Genomic DNA, 13,909 nt, shown 5'->3' on the forward strand with positions numbered 1-13,909 from the left:
ATATTTAGAGATTTGAAAAATTTCATTTATTTTCTTTGGAACAGCAAGCGCATGCGCAGCTTACTGGTGCTCATTTTCTTTTTGTATAGAAGGCTTAATAATTGTCCTTAATTAAAAACATTAATTTTATAAATTAAGATGGACATCTTAATGAGTGGAATATAAATTTCTAATTAGTGCGTAATAAAATTGTGTAAAATAAACGACGATATTGTCGTATCTTCAAGTTACTCTCGAATAAAATAGTTTAATCCAAATGTATTGAATAATCACAATAATTTAAAATAGTTGAATAGAAAATACAGAGTAAATGTAATAAAATAAGGTCTTGAAGAAACTTTTTTTTTCAATATACTTAAAAACTGTTCAATTTTCTTACCTATATTTCTAATACGGGTATGAAGTTTGGTTTATGCGATCCATTTACAAATGCTCGAATCGATTGTCATAATGCATTTAATATTTTTATTATGTATCTATATATTAATACATATTATTATGAACATAATATTGAATGTCTCATTTAAAAGGTGAATGTAAATATTATAAATACAATTCATGAATTGAATTTACGAAATTGATAAGGAAGATAGGTTGGCTGAAGATACGTTCAACAAAATCTTCTTCAACTGTTTTATCTAATAACTAATTAATCAATTACTTATATGAGTTTTGGTCCTCAAAGGAATATGTTTTTTTAATTGTAAATTCATCATAACTTATAGATATTACTATAATGAATCTTCACAATGAAGAAGGAATTTGCGACCACTTTATTAAATTATTTAAAGTAATTGTTGATAATAAGAGCTAGTGCGCACGAGCAACTTTGTCTCCGCAACTATTTTGTCTCTCCCATCCATGGGCTAGTATGAAAGTGCGCGCACGAAGCGACGCAACTCTACATACAAATTGATGGGAGAGACAAAATAGTTGCGGAGACAAAAGTTGCTCGTGCGCTCTACCTCTAGTACGTCAGTAATTTCTTTTAAATATTGAGGACAGCTAAAATCTTAAATCATGTAAAACTACCAAATTGAATTGACTCAAACATCAATAAATAATCTTTAAGCTGACCTACCATACAACGGAACTTATATCAAACTATATCCTTAATTGTATAACTTCAATAAGGCTGGTTGCAGAGCTTGACCGACCATCAGTGCGTACGTCAGTCGCGCTTGTCATATGTATGGAAATTCATAAAACCGTTCATAGCTAGACCGACCATACGCACACGTATTGTCATGCGCATTAGTGTCATAGTCATACACATTGTTGATGCGTATCGTCAGGACCGACGGTACGCAATGACGGTCGGTCAAGCTCTGCAACCAGCATCTTCATAATATATTATCGTGTAATGAATGTAACGCAAGTTTATCGTTCCTTCGAATTTAGATCGGTAGTAAACTCTAGTCAATAAATATTAGGTAGAAATGAATTTCTCATTACAAGGATATTAATTAAATAAACATTACGTGTTTCGTCCAAAAAATATTTATTATTTACATTTTGTATAGTAACAATTATTTTAAATCGCTACGAATAACGCACATACATTTTCTATTGTATATATAGTTTCTATTTTGTGTTGTTGGTGTTCGATATACAATGTATGTATAATTCTATAGTCACAGTCATATTGTGTAAAAAATGTAAATGTCGGTAAAAGTGAAACTTACGATAATTATCGTATTTGTACGATAATTATCGTACGTCACGCGACATGCGCTACACAGACCAAAAAGTTTGAGACGATGTACTGTACACTTTAACAATATAAAAATGCCAAATAATTGTAAATGTACTTTCGCGCTCAGTAAATTTGTATAAATTAAGTTACATTCGAATTCGGTGGGATTATAAATTTCTACTGCACATTTACATTTTTTAAGATTATTTTTTAAATAATAGCCATGCAATAAATAATAATGAGTATTCACATATTGTAATTCAGATGTCTTTTTGATGATTTGGACGGTCTTATATTTCTGTTCCTCCTAATCTTACTAGTTAAAATCGAATAAAGCAATACTGAGGCGAAGAATTTCTCACTCTAACTAATTCTTATTTAAATATTTTACAAGATGAATCAAAATACAATCAGAATAGAAAAAAAGTAAAATTTGAGAAGTGCAACGTTTTATCGTTAAATTTCGGAAGACATGATGCAATTTCTTATATTACTTGTACATTTATTTTAAGAAATATGAGCGCGAAAGTATGAAAAATGTATAAAGACATTATAGCAAAGCAACACAGAGGAACTTTAATAATAATGAAAACGTGAAATTTGTACCGATTTTTCTATCATAAAAATTGACAAGCACTTTTGAATATAGTTCAGGATACATCGCCCATTTTTGCAAGTGACTACTATCAAGCTGATTTTCCGTTTGTAGCTTTATTTTGATGAGACACCGAATAATTTCGTGTACGAAACTCTCGATTGTGGTAGCTAACAGAGATAACAAGGATAAATTTTTTTGATTTGATGGTTCTCAAATATTTATTACGCAATTTGTAGGACAATATGTCTGTTGAATTATATAAACATTAACTAAGTGAAAACAAAAAAATCAGCTTGTTAGTAATCATTTATGATGACCTCGTTATCGATACACTTTGGAAAGGGGGACTCTTTGAACAAACCATAGATTTTGTAGGACAAATATTTTTTCGAATAATTTAGGTAATTATCTTGAGATTGAACAAAAAAAAATTCAGTTAGTAATAAATATTTGAGAACCATCAAATCAAAAATTTTTATCCTTGTTATCTCTGTTAGCTACCACAATCGAGACTTTTGTACACGAAATTATTGGGCATCTCATCAAAATAAAGCTACAAACGGAAAATTAGCTTGATAGTAGTCACTTGCAAAAGTGGGCGATGTATCCTGAACTAATATACTTACTATGCCAATTATTTTTTCTTCCTTTCAAAAAGGCAATAGAAGGGAATATTACGAACCGAATTACTTATTTTTACCACAACGATAATTTTCTATAATCTATCTTTCTCTATTTTGCTTTGCAATAATAAAGTTGCAGTTACATTGGATTGTCTCTTACCAAATATCATTCTAATTGTTTCTGTATTGCCATTTATTTGGTAACCCATGTAACTTCAACTGAAATCGTTTACAACGATGTACTATGGAAATAAAAACAATAACTGGAAAACGTGTTTTATTAAGTAACTTCCATTTTTGAAATTCCTTTTTATCAGCTTAATCGGTGCAGGATCATCATGGTGAAGACTGTTAATTTTATGATACCTGTAAAAATAGATACATTATATAGAATTTTTCAATTATTTTGCATTTATTAGAAGTAAGAACTCACCTAATTAGTAATTTCAAATCCATAAATTAAGATCAATATTTCGGAATTGTCTTTTACAATCCGGTACTGAACATAGCATTCGTGAATAAATTAAAACTACATAACTAATGCCCGCCCAGTATACCCTATAGCACGCAGAGATACCGTACCTACATATTATCCAACGGTGAAAGAATTTTCGAAATCGGCTCAGTAGTTTTTGAGATTAGCGCGTTCAAACAAACAAATTATTTAACTTTGTATTATTATAGTATTATACTTATACATTATAGGGCAATTTAAGAGAAAAATATCAATATGTAATTACCATACAAACTTCCAGCAGAATTATACACAGCGGGTTTTCCCTTAATTGTCTCATTATTAGATTTAACTTCAGGTAAGCATGTAGCTGTATTGGAGTCACCAGACCGAGTGAAGGATAGTGTGGACCAGGACTGCCAGAGTTTTGATGTTGCGTTCCAATCGCGTTTGGTGAAATCTGCTTGGACCTGCAATTTTGTTATTTATTTTGATAGTGTTTAGGGCTATATTTATGTGTGTATAGAGTATTTTAGTAGGTATGGAATTTCTCTCAGACAATTAAAATCAGTAAGTATATCTGCTAAAAGTGGGGAAATCGTTAGAGCCTAGAAAATAACTATTATTTCCAAAGATAAAGTAGGTTTTTTATGACTAAGGTATAGTAGGTATATTATGACTATGTATCGAAATACACCCCCATTATTAATTACTAGAAAATTCTAATAGTACTATAAGATCAGCTAATTTTCCCGCCATACCTTATCACCACCAACGGTCCAAGACAAAGATGGCGCTGGGAGGCCAGTAGACGAACAGTTTATAGTCACGATTGGAGATGATGGGTTTTCTGGAGCTTTCACGTGCAACACGGCGTCTGATGGTGGCACTGTGAATGGTTTTGATTAAATTAGTAATCAATTGGTTAAATTTTACAACTTACTGATATGTTCTTTTTTTAAATATATTATTACCTATTATATTCTAATATCTAAGGCTTTTCACGGAATTAAAGGTTTAACCTCTTTCTATTTATTATTCAATCTACAAGTTTCAACTAAATATTATAAGCTCTTTTATTCCGATTCCCTTCCCAAAGTACATTTAGATTGCCTGAATATGAGTTTCTTTAAATGGAAGGTCTTGTCTTGACCTCGTGTGGTTTTTCGGTAGCGTTGAACTGAATTCAATGTGATGAACGAAAAGATAAGTTGGCCTACAGTTTAGAAATAGGTTACACCGTTGATAGCGCCCGAGAGACGTTTACTCATACAAGTAAAGTGCAGTTAAGACCCAAGAGTGAAATAGGGAAATTTTTATGGATATTTCGTTAAGCCTTGCTTGATAAAGTTTGTAGGGGAAAGCAGTAAAATTGGAAAATACAGATCACGGTAAAATTAATTGCTATCGTCTAAAGATACACTATTCGGTATATTATTTCTGTGGATATAGAACATGTATAGAACCTAGGCAGGTAGGTACCTTTCTATATTTAAATTTTAACCAAGTTTCGTTAAATTAGACGAATTAGTGCTACTAGTTGAGAGAAAGAAAGAAAGTAATAGTTAGATTATTCTCTTTTTTAATACAGTCATTCCTATATGTTTTCTTAGTATCAAAATATGTTAAGGCTTATAAGTTATCTTCTCTTGAATATTTGGTAAAAGTTAAAGTTACATGAGCACGGAATATATGACATACCGCAACAAACCTATTGTCATTTTCGTAAAAAAGTCAAGTATTAAATTAATATTCTGCAGCACGATTTAACACCAATGTTCTATGAATTTGCGGTAAATACCGTGTGATTTGTATCGAGCTGACCACAATACATTAAATCAATAGCCTATGGTTTGTGGTACTAAATAAGTGAGCTAATTGTATAACGTTACACTAAATTTTATTGAGTTGATTCGAATTATTCAATTTTATCCGAATAATCAGGTGTTGACCTGATTACCTAGGTATTTATGAACATGCTCTTATATAATTTATGATGAAATTTGGGTTCCATAAAAATATAGGAAGTAGATGATAGGTATTATCTTCTGTTGCTAAGTTGTTTTTAACTTTAAATTTAAAACAAAATAATTCCGTAGAGTTATGCGCCCTTTCATTTAAAATTTGGCTAAAATATACGAAAATATCCTGTTACTAGTTACCGGTATTTTTTGTAGCCTCTTTAGAACTTGCTTTTAAAAGTCTTTTAATTCTTCCAAATTATTTTATGCTATGTAATCGAAAGCTAGAGAAATTATGTAAGTATACCTATCGCTCCATGATAGTACAATTTTGTTAATGTTAAAGTATATTGCTACTTTCTTCTGTTTACTTGGTAGAATTAAATAATAAAACAAAGAGTACAAGTGGTTATATTCACGAGATGTTACAATATGAAGTTACATTATGACAGTTCGTTTTTAAAGTGAAACTTTTATTACATCGTCTCAAACTTTTTGGTCTGTGTAGCGCATGTCGCGTGACGGTCGGCTGCCGAGTAGGTATACCTACTCGGCAGCCGACCGTCACGCGACATGCGCTACACAAAGCAGTGTTCGGAACCGTTCGAACAGTTTCACTTTTACCGTGGTTTCATAAAACCACACAACATTTTATTATTTTTAATGTGAAATAGAAAATGACGCGGCTTTGCGCCATTGCTTATTTTTAACTTCAAGCGCAAACAAATTTTAATACTTAGGAACATAGTTATAGTTACAGGTATGTATTACATTTGTTAATTGTTTTGTTGTAATTCTAGAGCGTTAGAGTTTCTAAATGTACTTAGGTTTATTTGAATATACATTATATGCTAGAAATATTTCATTCATGCAAGAAATAAAAGCCATCTCTAATACTGAGTTGGTAAAATGTGAATCGAGACAGCCGTCTAGCTTGAATGATGGATTAACTAAGGGGTAATGTAGGAGTGCAATTGTTATTGCAGAGAAATGATGATGAAACGGAAAGAGAACTATTCATACATGAGGGTAAAATGCCAGTTAATTACCTATTTATTGGTTCTATTATATAATCGAATATAAAAGGTAAATTACTTGTAGTACCTACTTAATAGTTATAGAAGATGACGGACCTGGATGATTCGTTTATGAGATTTACAAAATATTGTGTAGAAGTTACCTATAGGGAAATTTTATGGATATAGAGCGTGCATTTTTTACAGCGCCTTATTTATCTGTAAATGCAATTAGAAGCTAAAAAGAGTCATAAGTTTATGAAAGAGTTATAGCTAACAATGTCTAATAATAAAACTGCTATATTTGAGATATTTTAATCGCCTTTCATGATGAACTTACCTAAAACCCTAACATAATAGTCTTTCTTGCCCATTCTAAACATAGGTCGCTCGCCGCTAACTTCACTCGTGTAGGTAGGTAAGTATGTGAAGTCATACACGGGTGGTTGGTAAGGTTCCAGGATGAGGGTACACTTTCCTTTACAGGCCTCTGACAGGTTATTTAAGAGTAATGATAATTTACTTACCTAAAACCCTGACGTAAAAGTCTTTCTTGCCCATCCTAAACATCGGTCGCTCGCCGCTAACTTCACACGTATATGTGAAGTCATACACCGGGGGTTGGTAAGGTTCGAGGATCAGAGTACACTTTCCTTGCTGACCCCTGTCTGCTGTAGTGGTGCAATCTACGTTCATAAAGTTCTCTGGTGTTCGGAATACTTCGCTTCGAGAGGTCCCGTGCTTCTGAAAGTTTTAAATACAGGTTAAGACATAAAAAATTGTAAATATTTTGGTAATAAATGAATTATAATTATGTATGACTTTTATTTTTATATTAACTTACCTAGGAACCAGTTGCATACTATAATATTTTATAATATTTTTTAGGTTTTGGAAAAATATGAAAGGTCTTCTATAATCTATTAAATAAATAAAACAAAAAACCGTGCCCAAATTACATTTACTCTATTACTCTATCGTATCACGCGTGACTTCCAAACCGCCAGCTAAATGCTCAATTTAAATGCTTAATTGTGGGCATCCCATCTATTTAGACTATCATACCCTCTTACAATAAACAGGAACCGACAGTGGAAGACGGATGAGACGTATTAGGCACTTAAAAAGTGAATAAATGATGGCCCCAAAGACGCTACAAAAGAACTCAATTAGAAAATGTTTCTTTTGCCGGAATAAAGTTGGAGTCATTATATTTAAAGCTCTCGAGCAATTTAGCTTTTTATGTTTATATAACTAATTGTGAGTAATTAATTATTGATGCGTGTTTGTCTAATTGGGTATTAATTATGATTTATTTGCTAAGAAGAAAACAATGAAATCTGAGAATGGATTGTGTCTTCGACGTAATTGATATCGGCTACCTTGGCTATTTGTTTATTTTTAGCCAATTAGCCAAAGAAGAGTGTGTTCATATTTCCACACCTATAGGTATCTTCATAATTAAATATTATGTAGTAAGTATCCATTTCATTAACCATGAAATACCAGTTACTGTATCTAACGAGGTATATTTTTATATTATTTTATAAGTCACTTCACCGATAACAAACTTTTCTTCTTTCTATATTGCAAAAATAATTTAAGAAACCTATATTAGGTATATGAGCGTATCTCTAAAGGGTTGGCAATACACTAGTAATTTTCGTGGTGTTGTACATATCGAAAGTGGAAATTTCAAATGTCATAGACATTTGAAGAGAACAATTTGGTAAAAAATTGTTATAACTTATGAAGTTTTCGACCTAGAGATATATTTTTTATATGAATTTACTCAGAATACTCTTTCTTTAAGTAATAGCGAAGATGACAAATGCTCAATGGCTTTAGAAGTTGGTGTCGCTTACACACTTTTATTTGCGACGCTGTTCCCCTGCCATTAAGTAACGCGTCTGTCGCCTCTTTAAAAATATGAAATAACAATCTATAAAAGTCATCTTCTACTTACTTCTGGTCTAAATATCATGAACTGCTGGCCATTATTGTACAATCTTACGGACTGCAGCGTGTCGTTGGGCAAGGTCTGCCAACCGCAGGTCACCTCCCAGCCCAGATCGGCTTTCCATTCTCCGATGACATTCACATCTATAGCCTGACTCGTAAATACTCCAACTGTAATGGATATGCAATTGTTTACATTTGTATTTACACGTGGGATGGGAATATATTGATCCAATTTTTACATATTTTGAAATGTGAGTAAATGTTGAAGGTCTATGCAAATATAAGTACCTAACTATTATAGGTATGTGCCGCGTGTTTACACCCGCGGACGAAACCGCAGACGCATTTGTATCTTTTAAATTTACAAATTGTAGCTATTTCAGTATTTAGTATACGTTCAGGGATTTTCCCGTGAAAAAGTAAACTAAGTAGGTTACATATATTATTACATACATATACAACCCTCCTCACAAACTTTTGCATTTATTCTAGGTATTAATAGGGTAGGATTGTATTGTAGGTACATTAGTTTCCAAAATTAGGTACTTTGGAAACTACTAATTACTTACATTATACAAGAAAACAGACTCTAATAGGTACCTATCTATAATTAAGCATATACAAAGTCAAGCCCCGTTCATAATCTTTATAATATAAAAATGAATCCCAAAATGTGTTGGTAAGCGCATAACTTTAGAACAGCTGAACCGATTTCTTTAATTCTTTTTTTATTATATTCCTTGAAGTACGAGGATGGTTCTTATGTAGAGAAAACGTAAATATGTAGGTACCACGGGCGAAGCCGGGGCGGACTGCTAGTATCTAATACATTAGATAGAGAGACATCGAAAGTTTAAATTTTTATCAGTAACATAATATTGTTTTACATTTAAGTATATTATTTAAATTACAGCCAATGTGTTGCCTAATCTAATTACATCCTACACTGTACATTGCCTCCAAAAGTCAAGCAATTAATTTTTAAAAATTAAACCCTAAGTATGGCTTAGCATCCCTTGCATTTTAGAAAGAGCTTTATTTACATAAGTAAATCGTTGAACCGGCGGGGAGTGGATTAAATAATTAATTATGCAAATGTGTTGGCATAAAATATGTGAACATAATATTGTTACAATACACTGTCACGCGTTGTGTGGCCGCGCCTTTATTTTAGCGAATGGAATCAAAAATAATGAACTCGATTCGTAGTGTATTTTTAAAAAGTTTATGAATGTTTGATTGAATTTGTAACATGTAATTCAGATATTTGTATTTTGTCTTTGATTGAATAAATTGAATATATTTGTGTATGTAAGACGTAAGTACATATTATATTACATTTTTAGAAGTGCAAAGGTTGAACATTTTATTTCCATTGTCCTTTCAGTTGATTGAATATAATTATTTTAATTGAATCAACTTTTATATTTTAGAGTATTTCATTCATCCACAATAATTTTGAAATATGTATTAGGAAAATAAATATTTGAACAAATATGATAGACACAAAACATTTACATTCAGATTAAAATGTTTTTTTATCTATAGCTTTAATATCAATTTTAATCGAAGCTTGTTTGTTCATCTGACTTTACTAATATAGCACCCCACTTATATCATAGGTTATTGAACTCAAGCGGGCGCATCGACTGTATTTCATTTTTTTAAATTAGTCAAATTATTAAAGTCACAGACATGATGGTATTTCATTACTTTTATTAATACTTTTGTCTTTTATTTGTTTGATACAGATTTAGAAATTAAATTGTTGATACGTTTTTAATATCTGAATTGTATTTTTAAATATTATTTGTATTCGTATAAACGTAGATATTATTAAAAAAAACAATGTTATACTAGTTTTTCTAAATAAATATCGTTGAACTGATGAATATGAAATTTATAAGTAAGGGATGAATATAGAAATCTTGTTTGAAATTTCCCAAAGATAGGATCACTTTCCACATTCAAATGTAATATTTATCTACCTAAATGTGCGTTGTTTATTTTTAAGCTATTGCATAGCTTCTATCGCGGGCCTTGAGCGCGGGGACCGAATCGAGAAATTCCGTAACGAAAAAACCTCACGCATAGCATGCAATAGCATTACCGCGGCGCAGTCCCCGAGTGCCACACGTCGTTTTTTTTTGTAAAATAGATAGGGAAAATTATTTATTTCTCTTGTTTCTCTAGAGTAGAGTCTCTACTTATTATCCATACTAATATTATAAATGCGAAAGTAAATCTGTCTGTCTGTCTGTCTGTTACTCAATCACGCATAAACTACTGAACCAATTTGCATGAAATTTGGTATGGAGATATTTTAATACCCGAGAAAGGACATAGGCTACTTTTTATTGCGAAATATGTACCACGGGCAAAGCCGGGGCGGACAACTAGTTATAAATAAATATTGAAGTACTTTTAGCTCTCTTTCTTTTCTTTGCTTAAAAACATATAGTAAATATAAATTGTAACTACATCTTCTCCATATCATGATTTAACCATATTAAATAAACGCAAATATTTCAAAAGCGACTCTAAGAACCAACATAGCTGAGTAATAACTACTTGAAAATTTCTTAATATGCTGAATTGGATGCGTTGCTCGCTCTTAATACTTTAATGTATCATATTTAGGACGTCGCATGTTGATAGTACAACCATTAATAGATGACTAAATGGTAGCAGTTTAATTAAAAGTGATGGTTTTAATACTTTAGAGTTTTAGATAAACATGGAAGATATAACAATCCTTGAGATAACAATCCTTGAGATAACAATCCTTGAGATGACCCATTATAACTAATGTACCTTATGAGTTCAGTAAAAACGGCAAATTGGTATATAATATTAAACTTGTACAAAATTTAATACAGCATATTGCCTTGTACTTGCTAATTGCTTTAGGAGACGCGGCTTTGATTTAGTTTCCACTTTTGATATGAGACAAAGAAGTAGGGTTCTGTATTTTTATACCGTGGTAATCTTTTACCACATTTAGGATAGTAATAAAATCTGCTATTCACAATGAGTTGCTACGTTCCTATGCAATGTTAATAATATATATTCCTATACTGCCTAGGCAATATAGGGTATCTAGATATATTTTATCACAAGGCTCTCCAAAATTCAATAAACTCACACTACTCGACGATAATGTATCGCGTGAAATTAATTAATTACAATTAATTGCAATTCGAATAATGTATCGTAGTGTTTGTTTTACTATACAGTCGAGTTTCGAATTAAAATAATTATTGTCGTGGTTAAATATAAGTACCTACGCAATCTAATATATAAAAATCTCTAATATATAAAAATCAATGCCACTTTTCGTTGTAATTCCATAACTCGAGAACGGCTGAACCGATTTCGATAATTCTTTTTTTATTATATTCCTTGAAGTACGAGGATGGTTCTTATGTAGAGAAAACGTTAATATGTACCACGGGCGAAGCCGGGGCGGACCGCTAGTTATATATAATTGTAAGAGACAAAGATGCAAAAAAGTGTGTTTTTGTCAAAGTACTGCTAAGTATATCTAATCACTACTTAATAAAAAAACAAATACTCTGTCCTTATGTATGCTTAAATCTTTAAAACTACGCAACGGATTTTGATGAGGTTTTTTAATAGATAGATTGATTCAAGAGGAAGGTTTTACTTTATAATTTATTAGGTCTTAGACAGAGCGGGTGAAGCCGCGGGCTGAAAGTTATTTATATGTATATTTTATCACTATCTAACACCCAAAGAATTACTCAAATCGGACCTTTTCGGTTCCTGAGATTAGCGCATTCAAACAAACAAACTCTTGAGCTTTATAATATTAGTATAGATAGACAATGAGTTGCTTTACATATGTGATTACTATATACCTTATCCATGCATTATTAAAGGTTATTTTCTATTATCAATTGAAGAGAAACATTGAACTAGTGTTGTGGTTAAGGCATTCCCTTTGCTTGTATAATAATCAACGTCTCCGTTTGACAATCTAAAAGCTCTGATACCCGCTTGGCTTTGAATTAAAGCAGGATACGTCTTATAATTAGATGTCTGGTTATTGATTCAAGTAATTGCAATCATTGTTCGTAGTTAATAAAATCTTCCGTTGCTTGGTGGCTTTTAAGAATATAAAATGTCGACTTTCTTTAACCCGCATTGATAATTGATTTGATCTTAAAGGCTAAGGCTATCCAAGTAAATCCAAAAAGATAATCCCGCAATTAAATATGTAAGTATATGTGAAACGAAACTATGTACTGTCCCTTATCAGATTACTAAAGACCTACAATGCCATTACATATTATTTTATTACAATACCGAATTTATCAAAACACCAAAATATTATTACAAGTAAAATATACATATACATAATTATATTCAAAATACTAGCTTTCCGCCCGCGGCTTCGCCCCCGTTTTCAAAGAAAAACCCGTATAGTTCCCGTTCCCGTGGGATTTCCGGGATAAAACCTATCCTATGTGTTAATCCAAGTTACCCTCTATATGTGTGCTAAATTTCATTGTAATCGGTTCAGTAGTTTTTACGTGAAAGAGTAACAAACATCCATACATCCATATACTTACAAACTTTCGCCTTTATAATAGTAGTAGGATAAAGCCTATCTAAACATCGAGAAACACTTAAAGAATTACTTTTTCTTAAAATAATTGATTCAGCCATTTTATAAAATATTCAACCTATTTATTAACAAAATTTTCATTACTATAAAAAATTAAGAACTTAAATCACAAAGCTTTAATATGTATTTATCAAGTTTTCGTTAGGCAAATGCGTTTTTTATGTTCGCCATTAAAAGTTGAGTGCAATTATAATAGTCCCTTTACAGTCGTTCTTGACTTAAGTAATTGGCTTCAATTAACATTGATTAAGGCAACATCTGCAACATATATGTATGGGAAAAATTATCTCTATTTATATCTGCTAATATATATTAAAATACTTTTACTATACAACTTATTACCTGTAAGGTTTCTGTATTGGAATCGAAGATAGTTTTTCGCGTTTAAAGAAACCACAAATATTCCATGGAAATTGAGAAGGAATGAGTTTTCCAGGAAAATGAATATGTACATTTTCCTTGTGATGTATTACAGCAAATAGAAAATAATCAAAATGTAAATGGATACTTTTTGAGTAGGTAGTGGACAATAAGAGCTGGTAAACGAAATATTATGTTATACAATTTTTATAAAATCTAAATATGTTATAATTAAATTGTTATGTTTCTTCCTAAACTTACTCAAGGGTTGAATGATAGAGATGACTTTAAACCATAAGGTTTGTTTATACAATTTTGGCAAATGTTTTATTATTATATGAATTTTTTGATATTGTGTACAACACAACAAAGTATTTTCTTTACTAAATTTTTTAAATCATGTTTATTCAAAAATGTGAGCGTTAAAAATCGTAATTATTAAGAGCAAGTATTTTGCAAAATATCTTTCAAAATATTCTTTACAAACCGCTTTGTAAGATGTTCATACCTTAAAATGAGATGCCTCAAAAGCTTCAGATGCGTTAAGTTTTCGTGAAGGGAGTAAACAATAGCTTCTAATATATTTAG

The 13,909-nt window shown here is 31.3% G+C and overlaps 1 protein-coding gene across 1 annotated transcript; it reads right to left on the reverse strand.

Moving 5' to 3' along the window:
- Window positions 1-3,179: 3,179 nt before the first annotated feature.
- On the reverse strand, window positions 3,180-13,501 carry LOC123697280. The gene is made up of 6 exons (XM_045643747.1): window positions 13,304-13,501; window positions 8,315-8,478; window positions 6,876-7,092; window positions 4,133-4,260; window positions 3,658-3,841; window positions 3,180-3,283 (listed from the first exon to the last, which is right to left on the reverse strand). The coding sequence occupies exons 1-6, from the start codon at window positions 13,413-13,415 to the stop codon at window positions 3,231-3,233; spliced, it is 858 nt and encodes a 285-aa protein (XP_045499703.1). The 5' UTR covers window positions 13,416-13,501; the 3' UTR covers window positions 3,180-3,230.
- Window positions 13,502-13,909: the final 408 nt, after the last annotated feature.

Source organism: Colias croceus, chromosome 14, assembly GCF_905220415.1.
Source record: "Colias croceus chromosome 14, ilColCroc2.1".
Classification (NCBI taxonomy): domain Eukaryota; kingdom Metazoa; phylum Arthropoda; class Insecta; order Lepidoptera; family Pieridae; genus Colias; species Colias croceus.